Source organism: Lepidochelys olivacea (assembly GCF_965140295.1).
Source record: "Lepidochelys olivacea isolate rLepOli2 genome assembly, chromosome: 13".
NCBI lineage: Eukaryota > Metazoa > Chordata > Testudines > Cheloniidae > Lepidochelys > Lepidochelys olivacea.
In genome coordinates this window covers 30,066,405-30,093,601 of record NC_140423.1, presented here as the reverse complement: position 1 = coordinate 30,093,601, position 27,197 = coordinate 30,066,405, and the positions used below count along the sequence as shown (strand labels likewise).

The following is a 27,197-nucleotide window of genomic DNA, read 5'->3' as shown; positions in this document are numbered from 1 at the left end:
TTTAAGTGTATTTACATAAAGAATCTAAGGTAAATGTGGTGTTGGAATAATGATATTTAAGTGATATAAAAGTAGGAAAAGGAAGATAAAAATAGCAGCTCTGCCTAACGTTTCTGGGCATGTTTCTGTAGTTGCAATGGGGTTGTGCAGCTCCGTCCTTTCCAGTAGGTGAAATAGCTTCTTGCATCTGCAGGTCCCCATTTAATATTATCATAGAAGGCACATCTAGAGAAAGAGCATTAATATTGAAAAGGCGGTTGTACAGAGCTACTGAAATTAGATAGTAATAATTTTTGTTGCCTCAGTCTGCTTTACTTAAATATTCATAGTTAAGTCTTTACTGTGTGCTTTGGCAGAATGAATGCCCAGATGTATAAAGTATTTAAATTTGTATCTTTTGTAGTTCATTATCCAAAATTATCCATTTTTCTAAAATGTATAATTTTACTTAAAGGTGACCTACAAGAAACTTAACAAGTTGGAGTTGCCTTTTTTTGTTGCTTTGTGTTGTAGAAAGGAAGGCTGGATAATTTTTCCCTGCTTATTGTCCTTCCTAACCCTCTGAACTCTGTTTGTGTTTCTAAAAGCGAGCAATGCCAAGTCTGCTCTTTCCTGGCGTTGCTGGTGGACTCTTGTCTCAGAAATGTATTGTGGGCTCTTACTTTAATTGACGCAGTAGGTACATTGACTCTACAATAAATACATCCTTTTTCCCATGTGTTAGGAATTCGAGTTAAATAGGAGTCAACAAGGTTGTAAGCTGGCTGGCTGGAAATCCCTTATGCTCTCAGTTATTTAGCTGTAACTCTTTTAATGTCATAACTTCACTATTCTCCAGTACTATGGCATTTTCCAGGATAGACAAGAACTGAATTTTAAAGTTTAAAAAAAAAAATTGACAACTTTTCAAACTTCCTTTATCATAGAAAGTCAAGCCTTTTCCCTTTTGTAGGTCATATTTTTAAACCTTAGTTTCAATGGTGTTTGAAATTTTCCAGGTTTTTAATGATCCTATTCATGGCCATATTGAAATACATCCTCTCCTCGTTCGAATCATTGACACACCTCAGTTTCAACGCCTGCGATATATAAAACAGCTGGGAGGCACTTACTATGTTTTCCCAGGAGCATCGCACAACCGCTTTGAACATTCCTTGGGGTAAGGCAATATTCTCATGCATACAAATCTTCTCCATTTTGATTTCTCTGCCAAGGTTATCTTCCTTTCCACCAGTCTGGAGTGTCTGTAGGGCTGGGCTGGTGTATTGTGTCTAGTTGAAACTTAAAACTAGCATTTTAGACAATGAGGATACCACTGTCTGAATTGTTACTTAAGGTTTGTTTCCAGAGGTGGGCAACAAAAATTACAAAAGGCTTTGAGAAACTTCTGTCTGAGAGTGAAAAGATGGTGGTACTTCTCAGTTTAGAGATGAGAGGATTTGATAGCGGTAATAATTAATAGTGTAGAGAAGGTAAATCATGCATTAATCCTTCCCTTTTTTCATAACAAGAATAAGGGGTCATTCAATGAGATTGAATGACAAATGTAAAGTTGATAAAAAGAAATATTCTTATATAATGCATAATTAACCTATGAAACCCATTGCCGCAATATATAATTAGGGCCAAGAGGCCAGAAGAATTAAAAAATGGTTAGGTATTCTTGTGGATAATGAGAACATCTACAGTTGCATAAAATAGGATTCAAAATAAGGGATATAAACTCGTGCTCCAGGGCGTAAGCCAATCAATAACTGATTATGTTAGGAAGGAACTTCCATAATCAGGTTATTGCCTAGTTGTCCACAGTGATTTTTTTTTTTTTTTGCATCCTCTGAGACATCTGGTTACGGGCCACCGTCATGGTGCTGCATTGGATGGACTAGTGTAGACCATTCCAATGTCTCTGGAGGTTGGAGAAGTTGAAGGAAATAAGGACAGATCCAAGCAAGAGCAAGCTTGTGCAGGGATGTGGAAAATGAGGATAAGGACTTTGACTATGTGATAGGTGAAGGAAGTCATTGAAAGGGTTTGTGTTGGAGTTACAAGAGGAAGATGACTTTGGTAGCAGCAATTTTGACTGACTAGAGTGGGAAGAGGGGAGAATACTGTAATCAAAGTGTATTCTTATGAGGTTGGGATGGAATTCTTGAGGAGAGGACTCCTTGGATGTGAAATCTGTTGCTTGTTTCCTTCAAATATATATTTTTTCCCGATGGTGTAGGTTTTAAAAAAGGAAGTAGCTAGCTTCCATAACTGGACTGAAGTTTAGGTTTTGAGCATCTGTTGCTGCTCTCTACTGCACTAGAGCTATGGTTTGCAATAGCCAAGGCAGAATTGAATTGGCAATTTCTCTTGTTTGTTTACTAAACCTCAAATTATTAACTTTCTCATATTTTCTGCCTGGAACAGGGTAGGCTATCTGGCAGGATGTCTGGTCCAGGCATTACACGAAAGACAGCCAGAGTTGGAAATAAACCAGCGAGATATTCTCTGTGTTCAGATTGCTGGACTTTGTCACGATTTGGGTAAGCAGCTCTTTAGAACAGTTGTTTGGTAGCTTAAAAGGTTGCTGGATGTGACGGAATGCACCCATGTATTCACCCCCCTACATGCTATTGTAATAATCTTCGTACAAGGTATGTGGGTATGATTTAAAAACTCATAATTTGCTTCTCAGTATTGTCCTGATAAAATGTGTGGCAATGCGGTATGTGAAGTTATAAGATTCACCTGTATGATGTTATTAAGACATGTTCCAAACCCCACATCCCTCCCCAAGCAGAAGTTGGCAAATAGGTCTGTCCTAAACAAAGGAATGTGTGCTTGCCTTAATTTGCATTTAAGCAGTAAACAGAGACTTCAAGTAGGAAGGGAAAACAAAGAAAGCTTAAACAGGTGAAAAAAAAGAGCAGGGAACATCATTCCACATCAACATTTTGTCTCTTGGTTCTCAGCTGGAAATGTTTTTCAAGAGTTAGTAGCCAGAACACTGCAGTTTTCCTGACACTTCTTGGAAAGTGTGCTAGGATCTTCGATTTCCACTTGGACAGAAGGGAGAGAGGATGAAGATGGACAGAAGGACCTTTAGTTTAATCTTCTCTCTGAAGAACAGTCCCTGTAAAGTTGCTGTGTCCATTTTTACTCCAATGTCTGCGTTGGTATAGTGTACTTACTGCATTTGAATCTTCTTCTCCCATTCTGTGAAGAGCAGTACAATGAAATGAGAGAATACAAATTCACACAGTTCCTACTTATGTTTTTGCTGACAAACATGTTTCAAATTAAGCCTGTACCCTCTTTATTTTTAAGGTCATGGACCATTTTCACACCTGTTTGATGGAAGATTTATTCCACTTGCTCGCCCAGGGCTGAAATGGAAGGTAAGTATTTTACACTGGGAACAATATGCAAGCGAAATATGCCACTTAAATATTTTTTTAAAGGAAAAGGTAATTTACCTTTAAATATATGGGTAGCCAATACTGCCTGCTTTTGTGAGCAGACAGTGGTGTTCTAATCTGAGTGACAAGCTTATTTACCATGATTAAATGTCAAAAAAGGTTTCTCTCTTCCAATCATGGTGATACCCTTGTTCTTTTTATTCTGTCTCATAATATCCAAGCTACGGAGGAGCAGAGGGAATTTTCCTTTTCTTTGCACATACTCCTGGCCATTCTTTCTTCATGTGAGCCTGGGGCAAGAGGGACTGAGAGGAACATTGGGGGTAGACATTTGTCACCAGCTGTCCCCCTGAGCTGTGTGTAGGAAAGCTCAGAGACCCTGCTGTTCATGCACATACACCCTGACTCTTGCACAACAGGGGATGAGGAAAGTAAAATAAAACAAATCGTGAAAACTTGGTTAAATGTCTTTTTGTTTAAATTGACCAGTTCCAAGTTGGCATAGTCCCTTAATGTATATGGGTAGCTTTGCCCACAACCCAGATTTTATAGGCATAAAACATTAACTGTAGACAGAGTAATGAAAGCAGAAATTGAATTTAAAAATGCTAAAAAGGCAACAGGATGTTCAAAATTTAGGTTTCAATTTTAAAAAATGGACAGGTTTTCTAGTTATGTTTGGAATTTTTGTAACAAAAATGTTTCCCTATATTCTCTGCAATCCTCTTTGTGCTAATATGTGAGAAGTGGAAAGAAAACTTGTTGTGAAGAATATTTTAACCTAACAGAAAATGAAGTTGGTCAATATCAAAGTTAGCTTTCTCAGTAGTGTAACTTTCCCAGCAGTGAACCTCCTGGATATTAAAACACATGCTTAACCAGCCCAATAGTCAAAATTCTACACACATGCACTGTGGACAAGTTAACATTAGTATGAGAAGCTTAACTTTTTGCATTTCCTGAGGACTGCCTGGTCCAATGGCTAGAACAGGTCCTTGATGTTAGTCTGTTCCCAGCTCAGACATTATTTGACTTTGGCTTAGTCTGATAGCAGCTTGTGTGTTTTGATAAAGTAACATCATATACTTTCTGCAGCATGAAACTGCTTCTGTTCAGATGTTTGAACACCTGATTACTTCCAATGGGCTAGAAAAAGTCATGGAAGATTATGGTTTTGTCCTGAAAGAAGATATGGACTTCATCAAGGAACAAATAGGAGGACCACTAGATACAACCCCATGTCGAGGTTTGGTGAGTCAGTTCGCCTCTTCTTTGGAAGTTATTTTAAATAATTCGCTCTTCAATGTAAGCGAAATAAAAATATCATTTTTGCTGCTATTCTCTTTTTAAGCTCTAGCTGTGTAGTTTCTGGGACACTTTCAGGCACTTAAGTTAGGAGGTCAGTGTGAAAAGTTGTTAAACTTTACTTTGAGATGCTTGGATGGAACATGTTCAAACTGCAGAGTGCGTTGTTGTTTGTGGGTTGTTAGCACTTGGTGGATTCATTGATATGCTAAGCACTCAAACCTTCAAGAAGTACAATCCCTGCTCCAAGAAGCTCAAGAACTAAGGCCAGGTTGAAAAGTAGACAGCTACAGGTAAAGGAAATGAGGCAGTTTTTGTATACAAGTCAACTTGTTCATGGCAAACAACTTTGTTGAATTGGGTCTTTAATGGGAACTTACATGTGGACAAGGTAGGGGCCTTGATGAGCTTGGAGTTATATCACGCATAGGGAGCCACGAGGAGGTGATTCAGCAAGAGGCTGACGAACAGGTGAACAAGGCTGGAAGTACTGGAGCAGAGGACGCTTTACCAGAGCAAGGGGCAGAATTGTGTACAATCTTGAAGGGGTGACCAAATGGAAACTTGATAAAATGGTGATTGGGAAGCCAGTGGAGGGATTCAAAGAAGGGAGTGATGTGATTGAATTAGGCAAGGAAGGAGAGTTTACAATTATTAATCTTCATAAGCAAAACAGCCAAATCTTATCCTGTTATGCAGATGAAGAAACAGAAGTACAGATGTTCAGTGACCTGCCCAAAGTTTATACATTCAGTCATTGGCAGAGCTGAAACTAGAAACCCTACCAGCATGCTTCTCTGACCAGACTGTTTCTTTAAAGGGAAGCTGTTCTGGTAGGGGAGATTCCAATTACTGCAGCAAATTACATAGGCTTACGCAAAAACCATACATAATAAATGGAAAGCCTCTATCTTGACAGCTTGATACAAAATAGAATTCAAAGATTCATCTTTGTTTTGACAAACATTGGTGTTTACAGATAATTATTTGTATTACAGTAATTCTTAGAGGCCATCATCAAAATCAGGATCCCCTTGGTACTAGGCAGTATACAGACACTGTTGCCTGCCCCACAGAGCTTGTGTTCTAAATAGAAAAGACAGACTGATAAATAGACAGACAACATAAAAGCAAAACATTTGTTAATTGCATTTCCTTTTTTCAGGATCTTTTTATGGAATTTTAAAGTTGCCATGAAGGCTAGTATTTGGTTAACCTCAGAAGAAACACTAATACACATGGAACATGCATTTTACAATAACTGACATTCTCTGATTTTTTTCCAGTGCCTGGTAATTGCTAACTTCTTGAGTGCATCTGGCCCTAGACTGAAAGGTGCAAATTTTCCAAAATTGTCATCCCTGGCATTTGAATAGTAGAGAGAATCTCTCTCCCCTTCTTCTTATCGTTGGCGGCTTGTGCCAGAGCTTGGAGGAGCCAGCAGGGACACAAACTGTCATCACCATAAACTTCTGTTGAGTGGCTTAAAGCTGCAGATTTTCCTTAATTCTGGTATAACTTGCAAATTAAGCACTCTTGTACCCATTTAATCATTTTAGGGGAGTTTGCTGCATAAACACCAACTCTAGATACTGATGTCACAAGCTCGGTTTCTGAAATTTAGTCTTATTTCTTTTTGTCATATTTTCTTTATTAAATCAGTAGTTTTGATGTATTTATCCATACTGTCATGTGCAAAATCAAAATGTATTCCTGACGTCTATAAACACATTCTGAAATTGCTGCTGACCATGAGTTAACCTATTCTGAATAAGCTGTTCTGGTTTTCCAGTGGCCATACCGTGGTCGACCAGAAGAGAAAAGCTTCCTTTATGAGATAGTGGCTAACAAAAGAAATGGCATCGATGTTGACAAATGGGATTACTTTGCCAGGTACAAATCTTCCTGATGTTAGTTTTATTATAATCCTAACAAAAAAATTGCCCGATGCTGCTGCTTTTACTGTAAGTAAAATTTCATTATTGAATGCTTTTAACTCATTCTCTCTGGAATACTTTTAGGGATTGCCATCACTTAGGAATCCAGAATAATTTTGATTATAAGCGCTTCCTTAAATTCGCTCGGGTCTGTGAAGTGAAAAACAAGAAGCATATCTGTACCCGTGACAAGGTAAACTGCATGGGGGAGAACAGAGGATGTTAACTTGTGAAGTATTGTACTCTTGTAGCAGCAGATTGAAAAACATAACCTGTAATGAAAATGAACGCGAGGTCAATTCTGCTCAGCTAATGGAATGCAACCCTGAAGTGGGTTGCATGCAGGAGCCTAGTGGGTTTGCTAGCATACTGGTGGAGAAAGGAAAGCAGCAAAAATCCCTGGGTTGATGGAAGCCTGAGGAAGCTGGGCAAGGAATTGAAGAAGCAGTTCATTCCCTCCCCTTTCTCTTGTTGCTACCAACATTTCCCTGAGAGCCTTTTGTAGTAAAGTGAGTGCACAGACCTGGAGCTGAGCACAATGCAGGGACCGTGGGAGGTGCTTCCAACATTAGCACCCCCACCCCTGGGGGGACACACAAAGTGATGCCACAGTGTGAATTTTTTGGCTGCTTTGAGTCATGGACCAGAAATGGATAAACTGCTGTCTTAAGGTGCTTAGCAGGAATGGGAGGAAGTAGTCGCTGCCCCAGGAGATGCTGTCAAAAGTAACACAAGGTGGGAGGGATAGGAGCAGCTCCTGCTGCTACTCTTCTCATGGGGGGGAAAGCCTGGATGCGCAGCAGTACTTTAGAGGTCTGACTGAGAAGCTAGAGCCCTTGGGGTGGTCTGCCCATCTCACACTGCCAGCCAGCCAGTCACCCTTATCTCTAGTACCAGGGAAAGCAGTTGGTGAGTTGGCTTTTGGATTGGATTAAAATCATAGCCAGCCAGTCTTGAAGATAGAGGGTAGTTTGGAAGCCATCCACCAGTTCCTACTTTTCTTGTCTCTTTCCCAGCATTGCTACAAGTAGCATAGTTTTGTGAACAAGAGTAGCTGGGAAACAGACATCCCCTTCCCTGCCAAATTATGCCTTGTCTGAGGGGATGGTATTTCTCCTTGACTTTCTAGGTTCAGGGATCCAGCAAGGATTCCAACCTCTCTCAGCAGTTCCTTTCAACTAGTTATTCTCAGGGCCATATGTATTCTAGCATGCTTGAGCTGTGTTACTTGCAAAATCTACTTGTGCTACAGAACTTGTTGAATCTAAGATTTCACTTCTAGAAACACAAGTTTTGATTGTTCATGGCTGAGAAGAGAACTAGTAGTTCAAGCCCTTCCCTCCCCAAATTTAGTCATCTCCACCTTTGCCCACATGATGATGAATTCCTTACCAATGCTAAAAGCCTCAGCCAGTTCCCTAGTGCCAAAACCCAGCACCCACACATTCCTGGGTGCCCAAAGCCCTAGCCATTTGATACCCAGCCGCTTAAGCCTCTGGCTTCCCAGCAATGTCTCCTGTGCAGCTATGCATTTTCAGTACCAAATTCTGCAGAGCTTTGAAAGTGTATTAATTTTCATGTTGAATTCATTGAAAACCTCTATTTTAGCTTTCCTGAAGCTGATATGGAACTTCAGTTTGCCATCTCTAAGTATTGTAGAAACCAGGGAGCCTTGCCACAGAATTCTAGGTCCAGCTTGTCACCGAGTATGTGCGATGTTGGTCATTCTCTGTACCATACTGTTGACCTTGTCTGCTTCTCACCCCATATCTTCCAAAGCAGAAGGTGTCCCTTCATCTCAGCATGGAGGCTGCCCCGTCTAGTTCTTGATGGCCCCTACAGCACAGGCCACCTGTGCAGCTGCCTGGAAACTGGAAGGGCTAGAAAGCTACTGCCACAGGACAAGTGGCAAGTAAATTTAACTTGAAAAGAAGGCTTGTCTATGAGTGCTGGTCATATACAGTATTTTGTAAGGTGTTGGCAAATGGGTGAGAGTGAGATGATACTTTTGGATACTGTTGTTTGTGTTTTACGGTGGGGAAGGCAGCTTGAGCTAGTGCATTTGAACATAGGACTGGAAGTGAGGAACTTTACAGTTTATCCGTGCTCCAATTTTGACTCCTTTTGTGACCCTGAACAACTAGTTTACCCTTGCTGCTGTTTTCCAATCTATAAAATAGAGAAAATACCCTCCTCACATGGGGAGTTCAGAATTAAGTAGTCAGTGCTACAAGGACTGTGCATGCTTTTACACTTAAAGGGCTAAATATTATTTTTATTTTTAAATATTGCAATACACAGCTTACCTTATGGTGATAACACTTGAGAGCTATTTTCCCCTATATCTGGCTATTCTTAGAAGCCCAGATAGACATGGCAATTGCAGGAGCATACTCCCTTTATGTTCAGAAGTTTGAATCCACTCTTTAGATTTATATATACAATATTTTGAAAATCAAACTGCTTTTATTACTGAATGGTGGATTAGCAGCTCATAAATAAAATAATTTTTAGTGATATCCAGGATCAGAGAAGTTTAGACACCTGCTAGCCAGAGACTGGCATAGGCAGCAGTGTGTGTTTGGCCATAGGGTGTAGAGTCCTAACAGGGCTCAGAGGAAGTAGAATCCTGATGAGAAGCCCCGTCAATACCACCGCCTCTCCCCAGTTACTGGGAGGGGCATGTACTGGGCTTCCTGCCAAGGTGCCACACTTGGAATCTGGTTGTGGAGAGTGGAAAGCATTTTTCGTACAGTCTTAGCTAGTAAATATCAGGTAATTTGTGAGATTGCTCTACTCCCAAGTCAGCTTCTTCCCATCTATAGTAATCATTCCTCTCACCTTTTCTGCTTCTGAAGTCGCACTCACTGACTTTTGTCCTCCTGATTTTGAGGAATTGAGCCACTGGGCATAATCTTCTGTACAGCCCGCACCTTCCTGAGGTTATCAGATGGGAGATATGCTTGGTGCTAGCTCCTTTGTTGAATAGCCAGTGCTTTCCTTTGATCTAGCATGAAAACAACGTATAGATCAGTACTCCCCAACTTGGTGGACAGCCACCTCAGGGCAGCATTAGCTAGTCTATTAGTGTATATCTACACTGCAGTTGGGAGTGTGCCTCCAAGCCTGGGTAGACAGACACGTCCTCGCTTTGCTCGAGGTAGCATGCTAAAAAGACCAGTGTGAACATTGCAGCATGGGCCATGGCTTTGGCTGGACACCCAGCTTCGCACTCAGAGGGTCAGTTGGGCTTGGACTCAGGTGGATAGCCTAAGCCGCCACCTGTGCTGCAATGTCCAAACTATTATTTTTAGGTACACTCCGAGGTGCAGTGTAAACATACCCTAAATGTCGGTATAAAACCTAAGTAAAATGAATAGAGTTGGGGGGCGGGGGTGTGTGTTAATGGAGTACAGAGGAGCTGTGTGCTCGCAAAGCTTCATCACTCTGTGTCTCCCTGCAGATGTATAGTGGTGGGTAGATCCCTGAAAGCCGGCTCAGACTTCCCTGTGTGCTTGTATATTGGTTCCTCTTACCGCTGGCTGCATGGGCAGTTTGGATGATACACTACTGCAGACTCAAGCCACAGTCTGCTGGCCAGAGTTTTTCTTCTCTGCTCCTATGGCACTTGGATCAGCCTCAAATGCACAACCCATGCAGTCTGACCTGAGTGGATTGGGAGGGGAGCAGAAAAATAGAGCCAGAAGAGGAGAGAAAATAAAAGATACGAGGGAAAACAATGTGAAGGAGTATGTTTAGCAGAGCAGGCACAACAGAGTTAGGGAGTGGGACAAGGAGATATGAAGAAAGAGAAAACCAGAGGTTCAGCAGTGGTGGGGCAATAAAATGGGAGTACCCCCTTGGGCCAGCTAGATTAGTGCTGCTTTTCTTTGCTGCCACTTATTTGGAGTAGGCACACCAGGGCAGAGATGACCAGTTGCTTGCACTCACCAGTTGATACTGGTGAAATGGGTTGACATTCATTTTAAAGTTGACACTGGCAAGTATGTTCCCCCCCCCCCAAGTCCTCATGAAGGAGAGATTGTGCAATCCTGTTGGGTGCTTAGAGGTATTCTCCTTGTGCATCTTTGGGTGCTATGTTGTATTCCTCTGCTCCAGCTGGTTGTCATATCTTTCCATTGAAAACACTGGTGATCGATGGTGATATGAAGTAAGAGGCACTTCTTTGGTTGGCCAACTACCAGTAGTACTCCCTGCAAAGTACATCCCCATTGCGTAGTAAGGTTTGAATATTATTAAGTAAAGTCTGGAAAGATGTGTTCTGCGTTTCATGTACCAGATCCACACACTCTTGACATGTCATGTTTTTATCAGTTATAACTTGTGCTATTTTCAATTTGCTGAATATGTATCACTTCCTTATTTCTTAATTTATTTTTCTAATTTATTTAAAAACAATTATTAAATCTACTGTATGACTTTCAGAGAGATGTGAAAGCACATCTTCCAGACCTTAAACAATGAATTTCTATTGTGGCCATAATAGCATGATAGTGTCTGTATAATGACTGAATCCAGACTCCTTTTACTAAATACAGTATGTTGCTGTCTTCTGGTTCTTACTGTGTCCAGAAATTCTCAAGCATGTGTATCAGATATTGAAGGCACTGTGCTTGCCTTTCTGTGTTGTCTTCCAGGTTTTGATTTCATAAATGGGACATGACCGTTATGTACGCCAAAAAAAAAAAAAAAAAAGTTTAGCTAGTTTGTCTTTTTCTGTGTACAACTGAGCAGTATTTTGTTGAAACAATTCTGTATGCTTTCTTACCCATCTAGCCAGAGTGATGTGGATTATGCTGGACTTTGCTTATGGGTTTTAGTTATTAAGAAATTGTCCCCATAATACATACAAAGTCTCCTATCAAAAGCTTTTTGTGTTCCTGGATTGCTAGACTTCCCAGTGCTCCTATGTGCCTCATCTCCAGGAACAGTAGATGAAGAACACCTATTAAGAAAATTAGAGCAGATAAGGATAAGTCTGCTGTCGGTAGACAGGATACTGGGCTGGATGGACCTTTGGTCTGACCAAGTATGGCCATTTGTATGCAAGGATGCTCAGTTTTCCTCATCCTGTGCCAGAATGGAAGGTTACAGATACTATTGTGTAATATGGGGTGTCTCAATTTTAAACTGAGCTCACAGCAAACTTCAGGTTTCTGGCTTCTGAACTATATATGTAAATTCATGTTCTCCTTTGAGTGCTGTCCCTGGGGATGCTCCACTTTAGGTGTTGATGCACCCCTATGCTCGTAGCCAGAGATTTAAGGTAGCAGTGTCTGGCTGGGCTGCACGTGCGCAGACCCGGTCTCACGTTTCCTTAGGCGGTTAACTGATGCTTGCGGCCAACCCTTCCCCTCTTCCTTCTCTGCTGCCGTTGGCTCACGTTGGAGCATTCAGCAGCACCTCGCAGTTACTCTTAATTCTCTCTTCTTCTGTTTCCTTTTTACCTGTAGTTACAAAAAGAAAAGGAGTACTTGTGGCACCTTAGAGACTAACCAATTTATTTGAGCATGAGCTTTCGTGAGCTCATGCTCAAATAAATTGGTTAGTCTCTAAGGTGCCACAAGTACTCCTTTTCTTTTTGCGAATACAGACTAACACGGCTGTTACTCTGAAACCTACCTGTAGTTAGTCGTCTTCATTGAAATACTATCTCCTTTTTCTCTTTCCCTGCCTCAAAATAAATAGATAAATCCTCACAGGACCTTACGTGTCATTTGCCCAGCGACTGCAGCAGCTCTACAGCTGTATCTCTCTCCATACAACCGAGAGACTACGCCCCTTCTGGGGCATGCCTGCCCCCCTTGGCTTTAAACATTGCCCTACCTGCTAGCTGTCAATACCCCTTTCAGATGGCCAGTCACAGCGCGTCTGGTGTCTTGGTGAGGGACACACACAACAAAAGTGCCTGCACTGCCACAACTTCAAAGCACGCACAAGAAAGGCAAGAGTTTTACACCTGAAGCTTTTCACAGCATCAGTTAACAGCCTGAGGCAGTGTGAGACAAGGTCTGTGCATGTGTGGCCCAACTGGGCACTGCTGCCTTAAATCTCCAGCTACGAGTGCAGGGGTGCATCCTCTGTATCAACACCTAAAGTGGAGCACCCATAGGGACACACATCTCAAAGAACCTCTGTTACTGCACAAAGTGAGTAATTTCCTCATGTCAGTGTGGCTCCAGAAGTATAACTTTTAGTTGAGCAGTCTGCAAGGTGAGCAAGTAATGGAGCTCTGATCTCCTGGTTGACCTAGAAACCTTATTTATGTGTAGCCTATAATATGGAGATGAAACACTCTTTCCTTCTGCCTTCAGAACCTCAGAAATCTTTTAGAGGAAGCAGCAGAGCAGAGAGGAATAAGATTCTACAGTGTTGATCCTTTTTGTTGAAAACTTTCTAGAATAGAAACAAAGTTACACCTAATAAAACCATAAAACATTTTAAAAGCACAAAACTTACTTCGCCCGCTTCTCTGGTTACTTATGCATAGGGCCCTACCAAATTCATGGCCATGAAAAATGCGTCACAGACTGTGAAATCTGGTCTCCCCTGTGAAATCTGGTCTTTTGTGTGCTTTTACCCTATACTATACAGATTTCACGGGGTAGACCAGCATTTCTCAAATTAGGGGTCCTGACCCAAAAGGGAGTTGCGGGGGGGGGGGTCACAAGGTTATTTTAGGGGGTTGAAGTATTGCCACTCTTACTTCTGCACTGCCTTCAGAGCTGGGTGGTTGGAGACTGGCGGCTGTTGCCTGGGAGCCCAGATCTGAAGGAAGAGCCGCCGCCAGCAACAACGCATAAGTAAGGGTGGCAATACCATACCATGCCATCCTTCTGTGCTGCTAGTGGCAGCCGGCCAGCCCCTGCCGCTCGCCAGCTGCCCAATTCTGAAGGCACCACAGCTGCCAGCAGCAGTGCAGAAGTAAGGGTAGCAGTACTGCAATCCTCTCCTACAATAACCTTGCAGTCCCCTCCCCCCAACAATTCCTTTTTGGGTCAGGGCCTCTATAATTATACCACAATGAAATTTCAGATTTAAATAGCTGAAATCATGAAATTTCACGATTTTTAAAATCCTATGACCATGAAATTGACCATGAATTTGGTAGGGCCTTACTTATGCAACACAGAACCTGCAAGGCCTGGGCATCTCCTCACAGGAGCGAGTAGAATCTAGTGGGACTTCTGAGAAAACAAGTTTTTTGGAAGCGAGAAGTTGATGTTTAGTGGGAGAAAAGAGTAGCTGGGTCTTGGAATGTTGGAATAAATCCCAGAGAGATGGGTAGTGGGAAGCTGATGCACTTATAGGTATGTGATAACTTGTGCCTCTGCAAGATACCATATAGCTGTTTCCTGCATGTATGAGGTTTGTGTGTACGTATATTGTATTATAATGTGTGTACCATCAGATATTGCAGTGTGCCTCTGAATACTAGAGTGGTAGCCAAGGAATGCGGAGGTCTGTTCAGAGCTATTAAGTCAGTTTGAATAATAAATTAATCGCCTTTAGTTGAGAGGTTGTTTTCTTTACTGTTTGCATATTTCAAGAAAGGTAGTTGTAAAAAAAAATAATCACAGATAGTATTTCTGATCTTATTGCTAGCAGTAACCATCTGGCTAAAAACTAAAATAATTTGTAGGTTTAATGGTGCAGCAGCCAAATGTCCAGGACTGTAACCATTGACTACACTTTATTCTGGATCTAGCATCAGAAAAATGTATTGTCTGCTTTGTAAACATGAAACAGTTTGTTGAAAATATTAAAGACTGTTAAAAGTAGGGCTTAGACATCAAAGGAATAGTCATAGCTTATAATGGACAACTTCCAGAAGGGATATTTCACACTTATTGCATGTACATACTGTCCATTGATTATCGTGCTGATCACTTTGTAAAGCATCAGGCATAAGTCTGTCAAATACAACTTTCAGCGCCAAAGCTCTTTTCTGTTGCATTGTTTAGAATGTAGTATTTGATACCTTCAAAATTATTTTCAAAATGCATCCTCTTTGTAAGGTGACTGATCAACAATCTCTTCATTCACAACTACAGAAGCTAGAGTGGAAAAAGCACAGTAAAAATGGGACTGTACCCATATCATTACAAATCCAGGTGTAGAAGCTGCTCGTGACTTCAGAATGGTGAAAATCACCCCTTCTGTTGTACAGTGGAAACTGAACTGTGACAGTTACTGTAAGGGACTGCGGAAGACTCTGTGACGGCCTAGCTAAGGAAGAACGCTTTCTCATGCAGACGGTTACTATCAGTCAGGTTCGGACATGAGGAACTGGTCGAAACTGGTCCCCGACCGGCCTTGACTGCCTCGTGTGGCCCCTTGCCAATGAAGGAGCACAACCCCTTAGTTAAATATACATGAGCTGTTATTGTAAAGGGTTTATTAATGCCTGCTACCCGCCCCTTCGTTGGACTCTGTCCCGGGCATTGCTCCGGTGCGCTGGGCTCTCCACCTCCGTGACAGCAACACTTGGAGTCCCCGTTGCGGGTGTGTCGCTTACCTTCAATAAAGCCAATAGTTCGCCGCTTTGCCGCAATTGGGCCTCGCTTTTTCGGAGCACCCCTGCCAGGTCTCCCGGGTCTAGAACAAAACAGTTACTTTATCTGAATCCTCAGTGCAGTATCCAGTCAACTTGAGTCAATGTACAAATAAAAGGTAACTTTATCTTTTGTTGCAGGAGGTTGGAAATCTGTATGACATGTTCCATACACGGAATTGTTTGCACCGCAGAGCTTACCAGCACAAGGTTGGCAACATCATTGAAACAATGTAAGTGTCCATTGTGTATTTTGATTGTTCGTGATTAAGGCTAGGATTTTCAGCCTGTGGCGGCTGGGAGCTGCAGGGTCCCTGTAGTGGCCAGCAGCTGCTGGGTACCCCAGGGGGCCCCCTGGAGCTCTGAGCCTCTGGAGGTATTGGGGGTACCCTGCAGCTCCCAGCTGCCATGGGCAGTGGGGGCCCCCGGGAGCTCTGAGCAGCCAAGGGCGACGGGGACCTTGGAACTCTGAGTGGGGGGTCCCCCGCAGCTGCCAAGCTGCCGTGGGTGGTATGGGGACTCCACAGCTCCCCTTTTTGTCATGGATATTTTTAGTAAAAGTCAGGGACAGGTCAAGGGCTTCCGTGATTTTTTTTTTGTTTGTTTGTTTTTTTTTGCACATGTCCTGTCCATTGCTTTTACTAAAAATATCTGGGACAAAATCTTAGCTTTATTCATAGTGAGTTGCTGAGATGAATGAAAACCTGCTGAGTTGGGATTTCTGTGAAACCAAGCACATGTTTGTGCCTCTGTAAAAGGCACAAATTAAGTTTTCTATATGCAGTTTTACAGCACCCTGTCTGTACCCTAATCTCTGAGCATGTCTTGGTCCTTCATCACACTAAGGCAGTTTGGCTATATAGCCTTCTGCCTTTTTGGTTCTAGACTGATTTTTTTTTTTTTTTTAATTAGAGACAATCTGAACCCAATAGATTTCCAACTACTAGAAATAGCTTCACTCCTCTGAACTTTACTAGTCTTAAAATGTTATGCTAAATCCATTTTAGAATATGTAAATAATCAACAAGGTATAAAGTGGTGTAAAATTCAGCTGATTTCCATTGGGTTACACAAGACTTAATTTTTAAATAAGCGTTTAAAGTTCTGCAATATGGTGGTGATTGTGCTTTTGTTCATACATATAAACCAAAAAAATGAAGGGAATAAGAACTCTCCCCTGCCACACTGAGAACCAGTTGACAGCAGATTGATCAAGCCCAGTAATAGAGCAGATGTCCTTTTCATACTGTCTTTTTGTCCATAGACACTGGATGTCTTTAAACTGTTAAAATTTAGGAAAACTGTATTTTTAAATAATTTTTTGCCATGTGCAATGGGCGAATAGCTTACCTGGCAGCTTACCTCAAAAAATGCTTTACAAACATTCATCCAACTTAGTTATTCATTCATGGAGCTATTTAGTCACCACCAAGTGTGTTGTGCTGTGCAGTACTTCTACATTATAGTAGTCTGAGTGTCGGTCACTGACTTCCATACTCCTACAGTCAACCAAACAGTAATGTCAAACATGCAGTCAGAAGCACTGCATACTGTCAGATTTCTAGTTCATCAGAAGTATGGGGGTTTTAAGTGAAAGCACGCTATTAACTAGTCAAAAGGTCAGTTATTTACTGTTTGGTTGCTTCAGCTTCTGCATTGACACACTCAGTTACAAGCCTGGTTTAGTCAATGGGAGACATAAAATGTTATAGGATAACTCAGTGGTTCTCAAACTTTTGTACTGGTGACCCCTTTCACATAGCAAGCCTCTGAGTGCAACCCCCCCCTTATAAATTAAAAACACTTTTTATATATTTAACATCATTATAAATGCTGGAGGCAAAGCGGGGCTTGGGGTGGAGGCTGACAGCTCTCGACTCCCAGTTTGAGAACCCCTGGTATAACTGACTTCTTCTGTCTTCATGCTGGGAATGCTTATTAGCTAGTGGTCCTTTATTTGTAAACATTTTGGCTTTTCATTTTCTCTTTTTAACATGTTAAATCCATATCCTGTCTGTCAAAATAGGATTACAGATGCCTTCCTAAAAGCAGATCCCTATATTAAAATAGAGGGCACTGGTGGAAAACACTACAAGATTTCTACAGCAATGGAGGATATGGAAGCTTACACTAAGCTGACAGGTAAGCTTTCACTGATGGTGACATGTTCTTGCCAGCTTACATGGGGTATCAGTTTATAAGTAGGCTAGGCAGAATTTTGATTTTTTTAAAAATTTGGACAGATAGATATTTATCTATTTTAAATTTTCACAGTTCACAACTATGGGGGGTGGAGTGTATCAGACATTTAATGACAGTAGACTCATAGACTTTAGGGCTGGTAGGGACCATCGTGATCATCTATCTGTCTGATATCCTGCACATTGGAGGCCACAGAACCTCGCCCACCCACTCATGAAATAGGCCTATAACCTCTGGGTGAGTTACTGCAGTCCTCAGATCTTGATTTAAAAACTTCAAGTTACAGAGAATCCACCATATGCTCTAATTCAAGCCAGCAAGTGATCTGTGCCCTGTGTTGCAAAGGAAGGTGAAAAACCTGCAGGGTTTCTTCCAGCCTGGCCTGAAGAAAAATTCCTTCCTGACTCCAGATATGGTGATCATTTAGGCCTGGAGCATGTGGGCAAGACCCACCCACTGGACACCTGAAGGAGAATTCTTTGTAGCAACTCAGGGGCCTCTCCATCTAGTGTCCCATCTCTGGCCTTTGGAGATATTTGATAGTAGTCACAGATGGGGCATATGCCATTGCAGGCAGCCTCATCATACCCATCCCCTCCATAAACTTATCAAGCTCAGCCTTGAAGCCAATTAGGTTTTTTCCCCCAATACTCCCCTTGAAAGCTGTTCTAGAACTTCACTCCACTGGTTGTTAGAAATCTTTGTCTAAATCCAAGCCTACATTTGTTGGTCAGTTTATATCCATTTGTTCTTGTGTCAGCATTGGCCCTTAACTTAAATAGCTTCTCTCTCTCCCTCCTTATTTATAGTAAGGCTGTCAATTAATCATAGTTAACACAAGCGATTAACACAAAACAAATTAACTAGATTAAAAAAGAAGTCACAACAATCACAGTTTTAATTGCACTGTTAATAATAGAATACCAATTTAAATTTATTCCAAAAATATTTTTGGATGTTCTATATTTTAAAATATTGATTTCAGTTACAACACAGAATACAAATTGTACAGTGCTCACTTTATATTTTTTTATTACAAGTATTTGCACTGTAAAAATGAGTATTTTTCACTTCGCCTCATTTAAGTACTGTAGTGCTATCTCTTTATCATGAAAGTGTAACTTCACAAATGTAGAATTTGTTTTGTTTTTGAGTGCTATGTTATAAATTTTTTTAAAAAGAATCTAAAACTTTAGAGCCTGCAGGTCCATTCAGTCCTACTTCTTATTCAGCCAATCGCTAAAACAGACAAGTTTGTTTACATTTACGGGAGATAATGCTGTCTGCCTCTTAATTACAAAGTTGCCTGAAAGTGAGAACAGGCATTTCCATGGGACTGTTGTAACCAGTGTTGCAAGGTATTTACGTGCACTGCCAGATATATTAAATGTTCATATGTCCCTTCATGCTTTGACCACAATTCGAGAGGACATGCTTCCATGCTGAATTTAAATTGGTATTTTATTATTGTTTAACAGTGTGATTAAAATTGTGATTGATTATGACTATTTTTGTAATCTCACAATTAATTGTGATTATTTTTTTTAATTGCTTGACAGCCCTAATTTATAGAGTGCAATTGTATCTCCTCTGAGCCTTCATTTTGTTAGGCTAAACAAGCCAAGCTCCTTAAAGTCTGCTCTCATGAGGTAGGTACTCCATTCCTCTCAGGATGGTGGACATAGTAGAGATTCCAGTGGAAGCTGTCCAGGGCAAGTCTTGCAAGCTCCTGGATATTTTACATACCTCCATGCCAGGGCACCTTGTAGTGCCCATCAGGGAGGGCTTTTTGGAGCCAGCCAAGCTGCTTTGGCAAATGCCTGCTTCCTTGGTGCCGACACCAAATGGGCAAATCGGTGTTGCCAGGTGCTCCTAGCAACCTTTGAGCAATTCTGTACTCTGTGTCCGGCTCACTGATTGAAGCAGCAAATCCATAAGAGGACAAAGCATCAAGGTCTGCTGAAATCAACAACTTGGGACAACGATCCCAAAACTTTAGATTTATTCAGCTGCTAAAAATACTCATCAACCAAGCTGCAGATGAAGATTGCCAGTCATCAGTCTTCGCTGATGAAATGGCTAATTACATTGGGACTCTTATCTCCCAATTTTCTGACATTAATCCTTCTTGACCTCAGAGGAATTAAAATCTTGGTTGCACAGTGATGTGCACTGATCTTCAAGCATCCCACACAGCACCCAGATCTATGGCCACCTCAGTTGCCATGAGAAGGGTCCTCTTTGTTCCAATCTGGCATCCCAAAAGAGGTGCAAACAGTAGATGATCTGCTGTGTGGTGGATGCACCTTCTTAACCCAAGGACTGATCATCCTCTAAAAGACTCTATAGTAACCCTCAGGTCTCTGGAATACTTGCTTCAAAAAGGAAGCAAATCAGGCCTCAGCCATACTCCAGGCAACCCTACTTTGCACAGCTCAGACCATCTGCATCAGCTCTTTCAAAGAAGGAAATCATCTGTTTCGACTGCATCATCTTCCCATCCTGCAGCAAGTTCATCAAGGCAGCAAATTTGTCTCCTTGGTCAAAAGCAGCATACAGCCTCTGCTGGATCTTTCTTTTATGTCCTTACAGTTAAGGAACGATTTGTTTTGTTTTCATGTGATCTGGAACACCTTCATTATGGACCGCTGGGTCCTAGAAATCATAGAGATGAGATATGCCATCTAATTCCAGACTCTCCCCATCACTCACCCACCTTCCTTATCCCTTTTCAGGGATCCCTGTCAAAGAGTATGCTGCATCAAAAAGTGCAGTCACTTCTAAATCTCTGAGCAGTAGAAGTAGTAGTTGAAGAGTACAAGGGGAAGAGTTTTTATTCCCATTACTTTAAGGAAAAAAGGGGGATGGTGCCCTATTCTGGACTTAAGACAGCTGAACACCTTCATTCAGATTCAAGCTCAGGATGGTTACCCTGGCCTCTATAATTCCTTCTCTTGATCCACAGGACTGGTACACAGATTTTGACCTCCTGAATACTGACTTTCATATAGCAGTCCACCTTACCACAGGAAATACCTAAGGTTCCAGGTGGGCAATTCATGCTACTAGTACAGAATACTGCTACGTGGTCTATCCATAGTGCCCAGGGTATTTATCAAACGCCTTGTGACAGTGGTAGCTTACCTGATGAATTGAGAAGTCCAGGTTTGACTCAACTAGACAACTGGCTTACTTGGGGAAAGTCTCTACAAGAGGTGACCAACTCCATAAAGCAGAGTCTTTGTCTTTTTGCCTCTTGAGGACAGTGTCAGCAAGAAGTCAGTGTTAATTTCTGGTCAAAAGGTAGAATTTATAGGTGTCGTTCAGACCTCTATTACAGCAATGGTCTGTCTGCCGTAGGGAAGACTCTAAGCCATAATAAATCTGGTTAACCACCTGCAAGTACCTCAGATGTCTGTAAGAATTTCTCAGACTTCTGGGGCACATGGTTTCGTTCATTTACATAACTCAGCATGCCAGACCTCAACTTTGATGCATATAAGGGTGGTTGACAGACACATAAAGATGAAGGGTGCAGGTCCTTCCAGAAGCTCTGTCATTGAACTGGTAGGAGGACCCCCTAAAAGTATGCAAGGGAGCTTCCTTCTCTGCACCATTGCCATAGAAGACTCTGGTAACAGATGCCACCAGGCTGGATGGGCAGCCACCTATGCAATCTTCTGACACCAGGTTTATGATCTCAGGAAGCCTAGTTACATATAAACATCCTAGTGCTAAGGGCTGTTCATCAAGCTTGTACAGCATTCCTACCAGCTCTGAGAGGTTTAACCTTTCTGATCATGACTGACATTACAGCTGTGTTTTATATCAGTAGGCAAGGGGGAGCAGGATTCACCCCTCTTTGTCGAGAAGCAAATTGCCTTTGGAATTGATGCCTGTGACATGAGATTATTCCCACAGTGCTTTTAGCAGGCTGGCAGCATGTTCCGGCAGATCACCTCAGCAGACAGTTTTCAATCAACCATGAATGGTCATTGTAGCATATAATCATTCAGGACACATTCACCAGGTGAGGTCAACCTGCTATAGATTTATATGCAACAGATCAAAAAAAGTCACAGGTTCTGCTCCAGAGGAGGCCAGGCTTGGGTATCTCTTGTCGGATGCATCCTGATGCCATGGGCTCTGGATCTAACATATGCATACCCTTCAATTCCACTAATCCCAAGAGTCATTGAGAAATTGAGACAGGACTCCACCAAGATGACCATGCTGGTGTCTGGCTGAAGCAGTTCTGTTTCTCAGACTTAGTGAATCTCTTCGTTCGAGCTCCAGTCCAGTTACCTCTTCAGCCATAAGTGATATTGCAAAGGGAGGGGCAAATCCTCCATCTGGATCAAACTTCCCTGTACCTCACAGCATGGATGCTGGTTGGTTAATAGCAGTAGAGAGGAGCTGCTCATCAGAAGTACAACATATTCTTAACCACAGTAGAGAAGACTCAGTAAGGCATGCTTTCTCAGCCAAATGGAAGCTGTAGTAGAAAGAGAGCCTGGAACATGGGGCCTGGTGCAAGACCTGAGGCCTGAACCAAAATCAGCAAGAGTCAGGCCCTGTTACAAAGCAAGTGTCTGCTTAAAAGTTTGCTGTCCGGTACATGAACTTTGCAAGAATATGGCTGGCATTGCTAAAACACAGGCATTTCTAAGAAGTACTGGGCATTAGGTATTCACATAAATACATCCCAGAAGGCTAATACAAGCACATCCTGATATAAAGTTATGGTATAAACACACTCCCGAAGATGGTACACACTGACCCCTCCTAAAGATAAAGTCAGGATGACAGGGTAATAAATGGAGATGTTTTGTTTGAACCAACAGGTACAAAGTGTAGGGTGTTAACTAACCACATCTGAAGAGTAATACATAACTTGTTTGTATCAGTGTATAAAAGAGAAATCATAGGAGGGGTGTCTTTGTCTGGCCTAGGGGGCAATGGAAAGTCCCATTGCTGACTGAGCTGAGTCCTTGCTCCTGGACACTCATGTGTTAGTGTCCCCGTAGAGTCTGCCAGGCACTAGTATTGTGTCTTGAGGGCAATAAACCTGCCTGAGCTCCTTGATCACCGAACTGAGTCTGTGGTCTTGGAAGTGCTGTTGAGATCTGCTGGGCCACCTATCTGCGCAGGGTTGGTACAGCGTATGGAGAGAGCACACACACGCAGGCCAGCTGACAACAGAAGCTAAGCTTCACTGTTGGACTCATCAACATCAGTTACCTTCATCTCAAGCTCAGATACCTGATATACTGGAATACCTCCTGTCCTTGAGAAATTCAAGGTTTGTCTAGAAGTTCCCTTAAGATCCACACAGCAGCCATTTTAGCTTTCCATTCTCTCATGCAGGGTCACTCAACATTCTCACACCCTGCAGTAGCTAGATTCCTGAAGGCACTTATGTGCATATATTCCACTATTCAGGGAGTCTCCCCCTCCTTGGGTGTCAACCTGTTGATGGCTCAAAGGATGCATTAAACCCCCGGGCTATGTTTCCTCTTCCACTTGTCACTAACCTTCCTAGTGGCAGTAACATCAGCTAGAAGGGTGGGAGATTACAAGCACTCATGGTGGGCCCTCCACACGCAATATTTCTTAGGGACAGGGGGACCTTAAGGGCTCACCCAACATTTTTACCAAAGGTTGTCTCTGATTGCCATCGGAATCAAGTAATACACCTATCTGTGTTCTTTACCCAAGCCACATTCCAACAACGGAAAAGCTAAATACTTAAGTAGGATAGGACCCACAATACATCTCGATAGGACTAAGCCATTCATGGCTTCACCTCGGTTAATTTTAGCTTTTGCACATTAGGCTATATAACCCAGAGATGACTGAATTGGATTTTTACTTGCATTAAGTTATGCTATGAAATAGCTTATTTAGACCCACCATTGAGGACTACAGTCCACTCCACCAGGGCTCAAGCAGCTTCTGCAGCTTCTTTGAGAAGTGTTCCGGTAGTGGAATTCTGTGCGTACACTTATGCAACATTACTCCATAGAATCATCAAGATCTGATGCTCACTTTGCCACAGCTGTATTATAAATAGACTCCAAGCACCCACATCCTGTGATCTGGGTCACTGCTTGTGAATCAAACAGTAGAATATATATGGACAAGCACTTGAAGAAGAAATGGTTACTACCTTACAGCAACTGTGGTTTTTTGAGATGTATAGTCCATATATTCCACGACCTGCCCTCCTTTTCCTGATACTTTGCTTCCTGTCTGGTAGCACCAGGATTTTGTATTAGCAAAGGAACTGAGGGGATGGTTGGGGTCACCCACCCTTTAGGACTCTCAGGGTACAGGCAGCCCCACACAGACACTGTTACCTGAAAGAATCCAAGCACAAGTCTGTGGGGTGCATGCTCACCAAAGGGGGGGGAATACGTTCTACATATAGACAATGCATATAAAAGAACCAGTTATTCCCCTGCTGTTTGGAAAGCATGTCTCAGGTAAAAATGTATCCGGCACTGTTGCACTAGTGTCCAGTTTGAGGGATTAGAAATGGAGTTTGGTTGCCAGCATCCATAGTCTGAGACACTGTACCTGTGTACATAATGAAACTGCTTGATCTAAGTTAGTTGGCATACTTCAGTTCCCCCTAACATGCAGCATTTTCCATACCTTATTTTAGGAAATAGGCTTGTGTTAGTTCCGTAATTCTGGGGATTGGCATTTTCCGATGCATGTTGAATGGATGAATTGGGATGTGCTATGACCTGGAATGAAAGAGGGTTGTTAGCTTGAAGCTGTTAAACTTTCTGTCCTGGGGTTGGGAGGTCAGCAACCCTCTTCTTTCAATCTGATGCTAATAGTATTGTGAAAAGCCTGTGGCAGCCTACGCTATTCTGGAAGGAACTTTGAAATTGTTAGGTTAGTTCAGTGGTCTCCAAAGTGGGGTGTGCGCACCCCAGGGGGTGCTCAAGACGATCGATTGGGGGGTGCAGCAGGAGGAGCACCGCCGGAGCAAAAGGGCGGCGTGGCAGGAGGAGCACCGCCAGAGGGGGAAAAAAGTGGGGAGGAGCGGCCCTGAGTCCTCTGGCCCGTGGAGGAGCAGGGGCAGCCGTGCAGCCTGTGGCCAGAAAGAAGCGGCGCTTTCCCCTTCAAAGCCGGCCGGAGAGAAGCGGCTCTTTGAAGGGGAAAGCGCCGCTTCTCTCCAGCCGCTGGCTGTGCAGCTGACCCTGCTCCTCCTGAGTCCTCCTGCCCGTGCTTGCAGGGCTGCATTCCAAAAAGGGCTTTAGAGCTGCAGGCCAGGGCCCCGGGGCCCCCTTAACCCAGGGCCATGAAGCCCCTAAAGCCCCTGCATTCCGGGTGGCCCTGCCTGTGGTGTGGGGGCAGCTCCCAGAATCACAGCTCCCAGCATCGTGGCCATGGGGGCGGTGCTGCGCTGCGCAGAGCCAACTGCACGCCCCATGCACCAAACAGGAGCTGCCCCAGGTAAGTGCTCTGCACCTCCTGCCCCCGCCTTGAGCCTCCTCTCTCACCCCCGCCCTGAGCGCCCACCCAGACCCTGCACCCCACCCTGAGCGCCCACTGTATCACGAAGTGTAGAACCAAGATTTTCAAAAATAATAAAGCATATTCCATCACATTGCTCTCACTAAAAATATTAATAATATTTTTTTAGTGAGAGCAAAAAGGATTTTTGTATTGTTAATAAATAAAATAAAATAAATTATTTAAAAAATATTGTTTATTTCATCTTTCTCATCTTTTTTAATTTCTATTTTTTCTATTTCTATGTTGTGTATGTTTTATAATTTACATAATATATTAGTACAGTCGTACATGTATATAATTGATACATAAATATACATAAATTTGGGGTGCGTGCTCAAAATTTTTTTACTGATGGGGTGCGCGATCAAAAAAATTTGGAGACCACTGAGTTAGTGTACTGGCTAACTCTTTGAAAATGGTGTTTTCATTTCTTGGCACATGGGTTAGGCTTTCTATATAGAGATATGTTCACAGATGCACATCTCTCTGCTGTAACAATGGGTACATGGCTATGTAAATGAAATGTATTTAACTTTGACAGATAACATCTTTCTGGAGATTCTGTACTCTAGTAATAAAGAGCTGACAGAGGCACGAGAAATTTTGCGTAAAATAGAGCTTCGCGATCTATACAAGTATTTAGGAGAGACTCGGACTGAACCAGGAAAAGAAATTACAGAGGTAAACAGTGTTCTCAATCCAATCTCTATTGATAGAGGGCTCCAAATTCTGCTGCCTCTTTTAAATATGCACTTCTGACTATTCTGCTGATTTGTCTCTATTCTGCTCTCATTCCTAAAACTGCCTGGGCCAATGGTAAATGGCCTGTCTTCTTCAAAACTCAGCCAGTAAGTGGGTGAAGGGCTGTTACATGGAGGAAGCTGGGGGAAGGATAAGAGATTTGGATAAAAAAGATCAACTGCTGAGCTGAGGACTGTTTCAGGATATTTTTATTTGAAATAACGTGTTCTGCAAAAATATGTGGAAAAGCATCGCTTCGGCCAAAAAACCAAATGAGAACATTTGAACACAAGGAAACGGTAAAACCGTTCAGCAGAGTAATGAGACTCTGGTGTAGTTTTGGCTCCAAGTTGTTGTCAGAGTGGCTTTAGTGGTATGGCTGAGTTTACATTCACGTGAGATATAACTTCTGAATTTCTTGACTTGCGGGGGTATAAATTCTCAACCTTAGTCACTATCTACTTCTCAGGCTCAGCATAGCTGTTTATTTCAAAAACAGTCAATATCAATTTAATATAGTACGCTGAAATATTCTAGACTGAGCTGGTACTGCTGCCAATATTTAAAGTTGCCCAGCATGTCCCATTATAAAACACTCTTTTCATTTGTTTATAACTTTGCCAAACTTTACCTGTTTGGGCTGAAATTTTGTATGCTGGGTGTCTTGCCACTGTCTGAACTGGTTTAGAAAATTTCAGCAAAAATGATGTGGTGGTTTCAGAGAATAAGAATAGAGGGAAATGTTTTGTCTTTTTTTTTTTTTAAACCCTTCAGCTACTTTATTTATAAGCTCTGTTGCACGCGTGCTTTGGTGCAGGGATTTGAAAATTGACAAGGGAGATTCCCTGGAGAAAATCTGCCCAAATTTGGCCAACTTGAAAACCTTTTGAAAAATCTAGACTCTCACATGCTCAGTAGAGACTTGCTTACTTTGACCACAAATTTGTCCAAAGGTTTTGCCTCTTCTGAGCATACTCCAGCCCATGACTGCTGGGGTTGAGCAGGACTGCGCCTGCAATGGCTGCTGCTAGGGGCCTCTGAGCATCAGAACTGAGAGCAGGGAGACTCTCTCCTGTACTCCAGATACTCCTTTCTGTTTCCCAAGCAGCATGGAGGAGGAAACAGTCTGACCCAAATGCAGCTGGGTGACAAGAGCCAGTCCTGGGGAACAGAGAAGAGTGTAGTTTGGAACAAGGAGCCTGTGGGGATGAGGGGAGATACTGACTGAAATATTGGGGGTGGGAGAGACTGGGAGCCAGTGGGTTGGGGAGAAGAATGAAGAGGGAGCCTGAGATTAGGAGAGAGGATGGGGACAAGAATAGGTTGGAGGGGACAGAGTAGAAGGGGTCATGCTTGGAGCCAGAGGGAATGGACAATAGTTCGTGACCATTAAAGCACATTCCCACAGAACCTGGATTTGGACCCAAAATTACAGCGGTTCTTCATTCGTCTGCTGTCAGCAAATCTGTGAAACCCACTGGCAAAGTATCTCTCCCCCTA

At 42.5% G+C, this 27,197-nt stretch overlaps 1 protein-coding gene across 2 annotated transcripts in view; it reads left to right on the top strand.

Annotated features, from left to right (window-relative positions):
• SAMHD1 (SAM and HD domain containing deoxynucleoside triphosphate triphosphohydrolase 1) overlaps window positions 1-27,197 on the top strand; it is a 65,804-nt gene that overhangs the window by 21,375 nt on the left and 17,232 nt on the right. For both annotated transcript variants that reach the window (XM_084645918.1, XM_084645917.1), the window contains exons 4-12: window positions 999-1,159; window positions 2,413-2,528; window positions 3,313-3,383; window positions 4,500-4,655; window positions 6,502-6,602; window positions 6,731-6,839; window positions 15,363-15,454; window positions 17,248-17,363; window positions 25,498-25,637. In XM_084645918.1, the coding sequence (XP_084502044.1) occupies window positions 999-1,159; window positions 2,413-2,528; window positions 3,313-3,383; window positions 4,500-4,655; window positions 6,502-6,602; window positions 6,731-6,839; window positions 15,363-15,454; window positions 17,248-17,363; window positions 25,498-25,637 (1,062 nt within the window). The remainder of the gene's footprint in view (window positions 1-998; window positions 1,160-2,412; window positions 2,529-3,312; window positions 3,384-4,499; window positions 4,656-6,501; window positions 6,603-6,730; window positions 6,840-15,362; window positions 15,455-17,247; window positions 17,364-25,497; window positions 25,638-27,197) is intronic.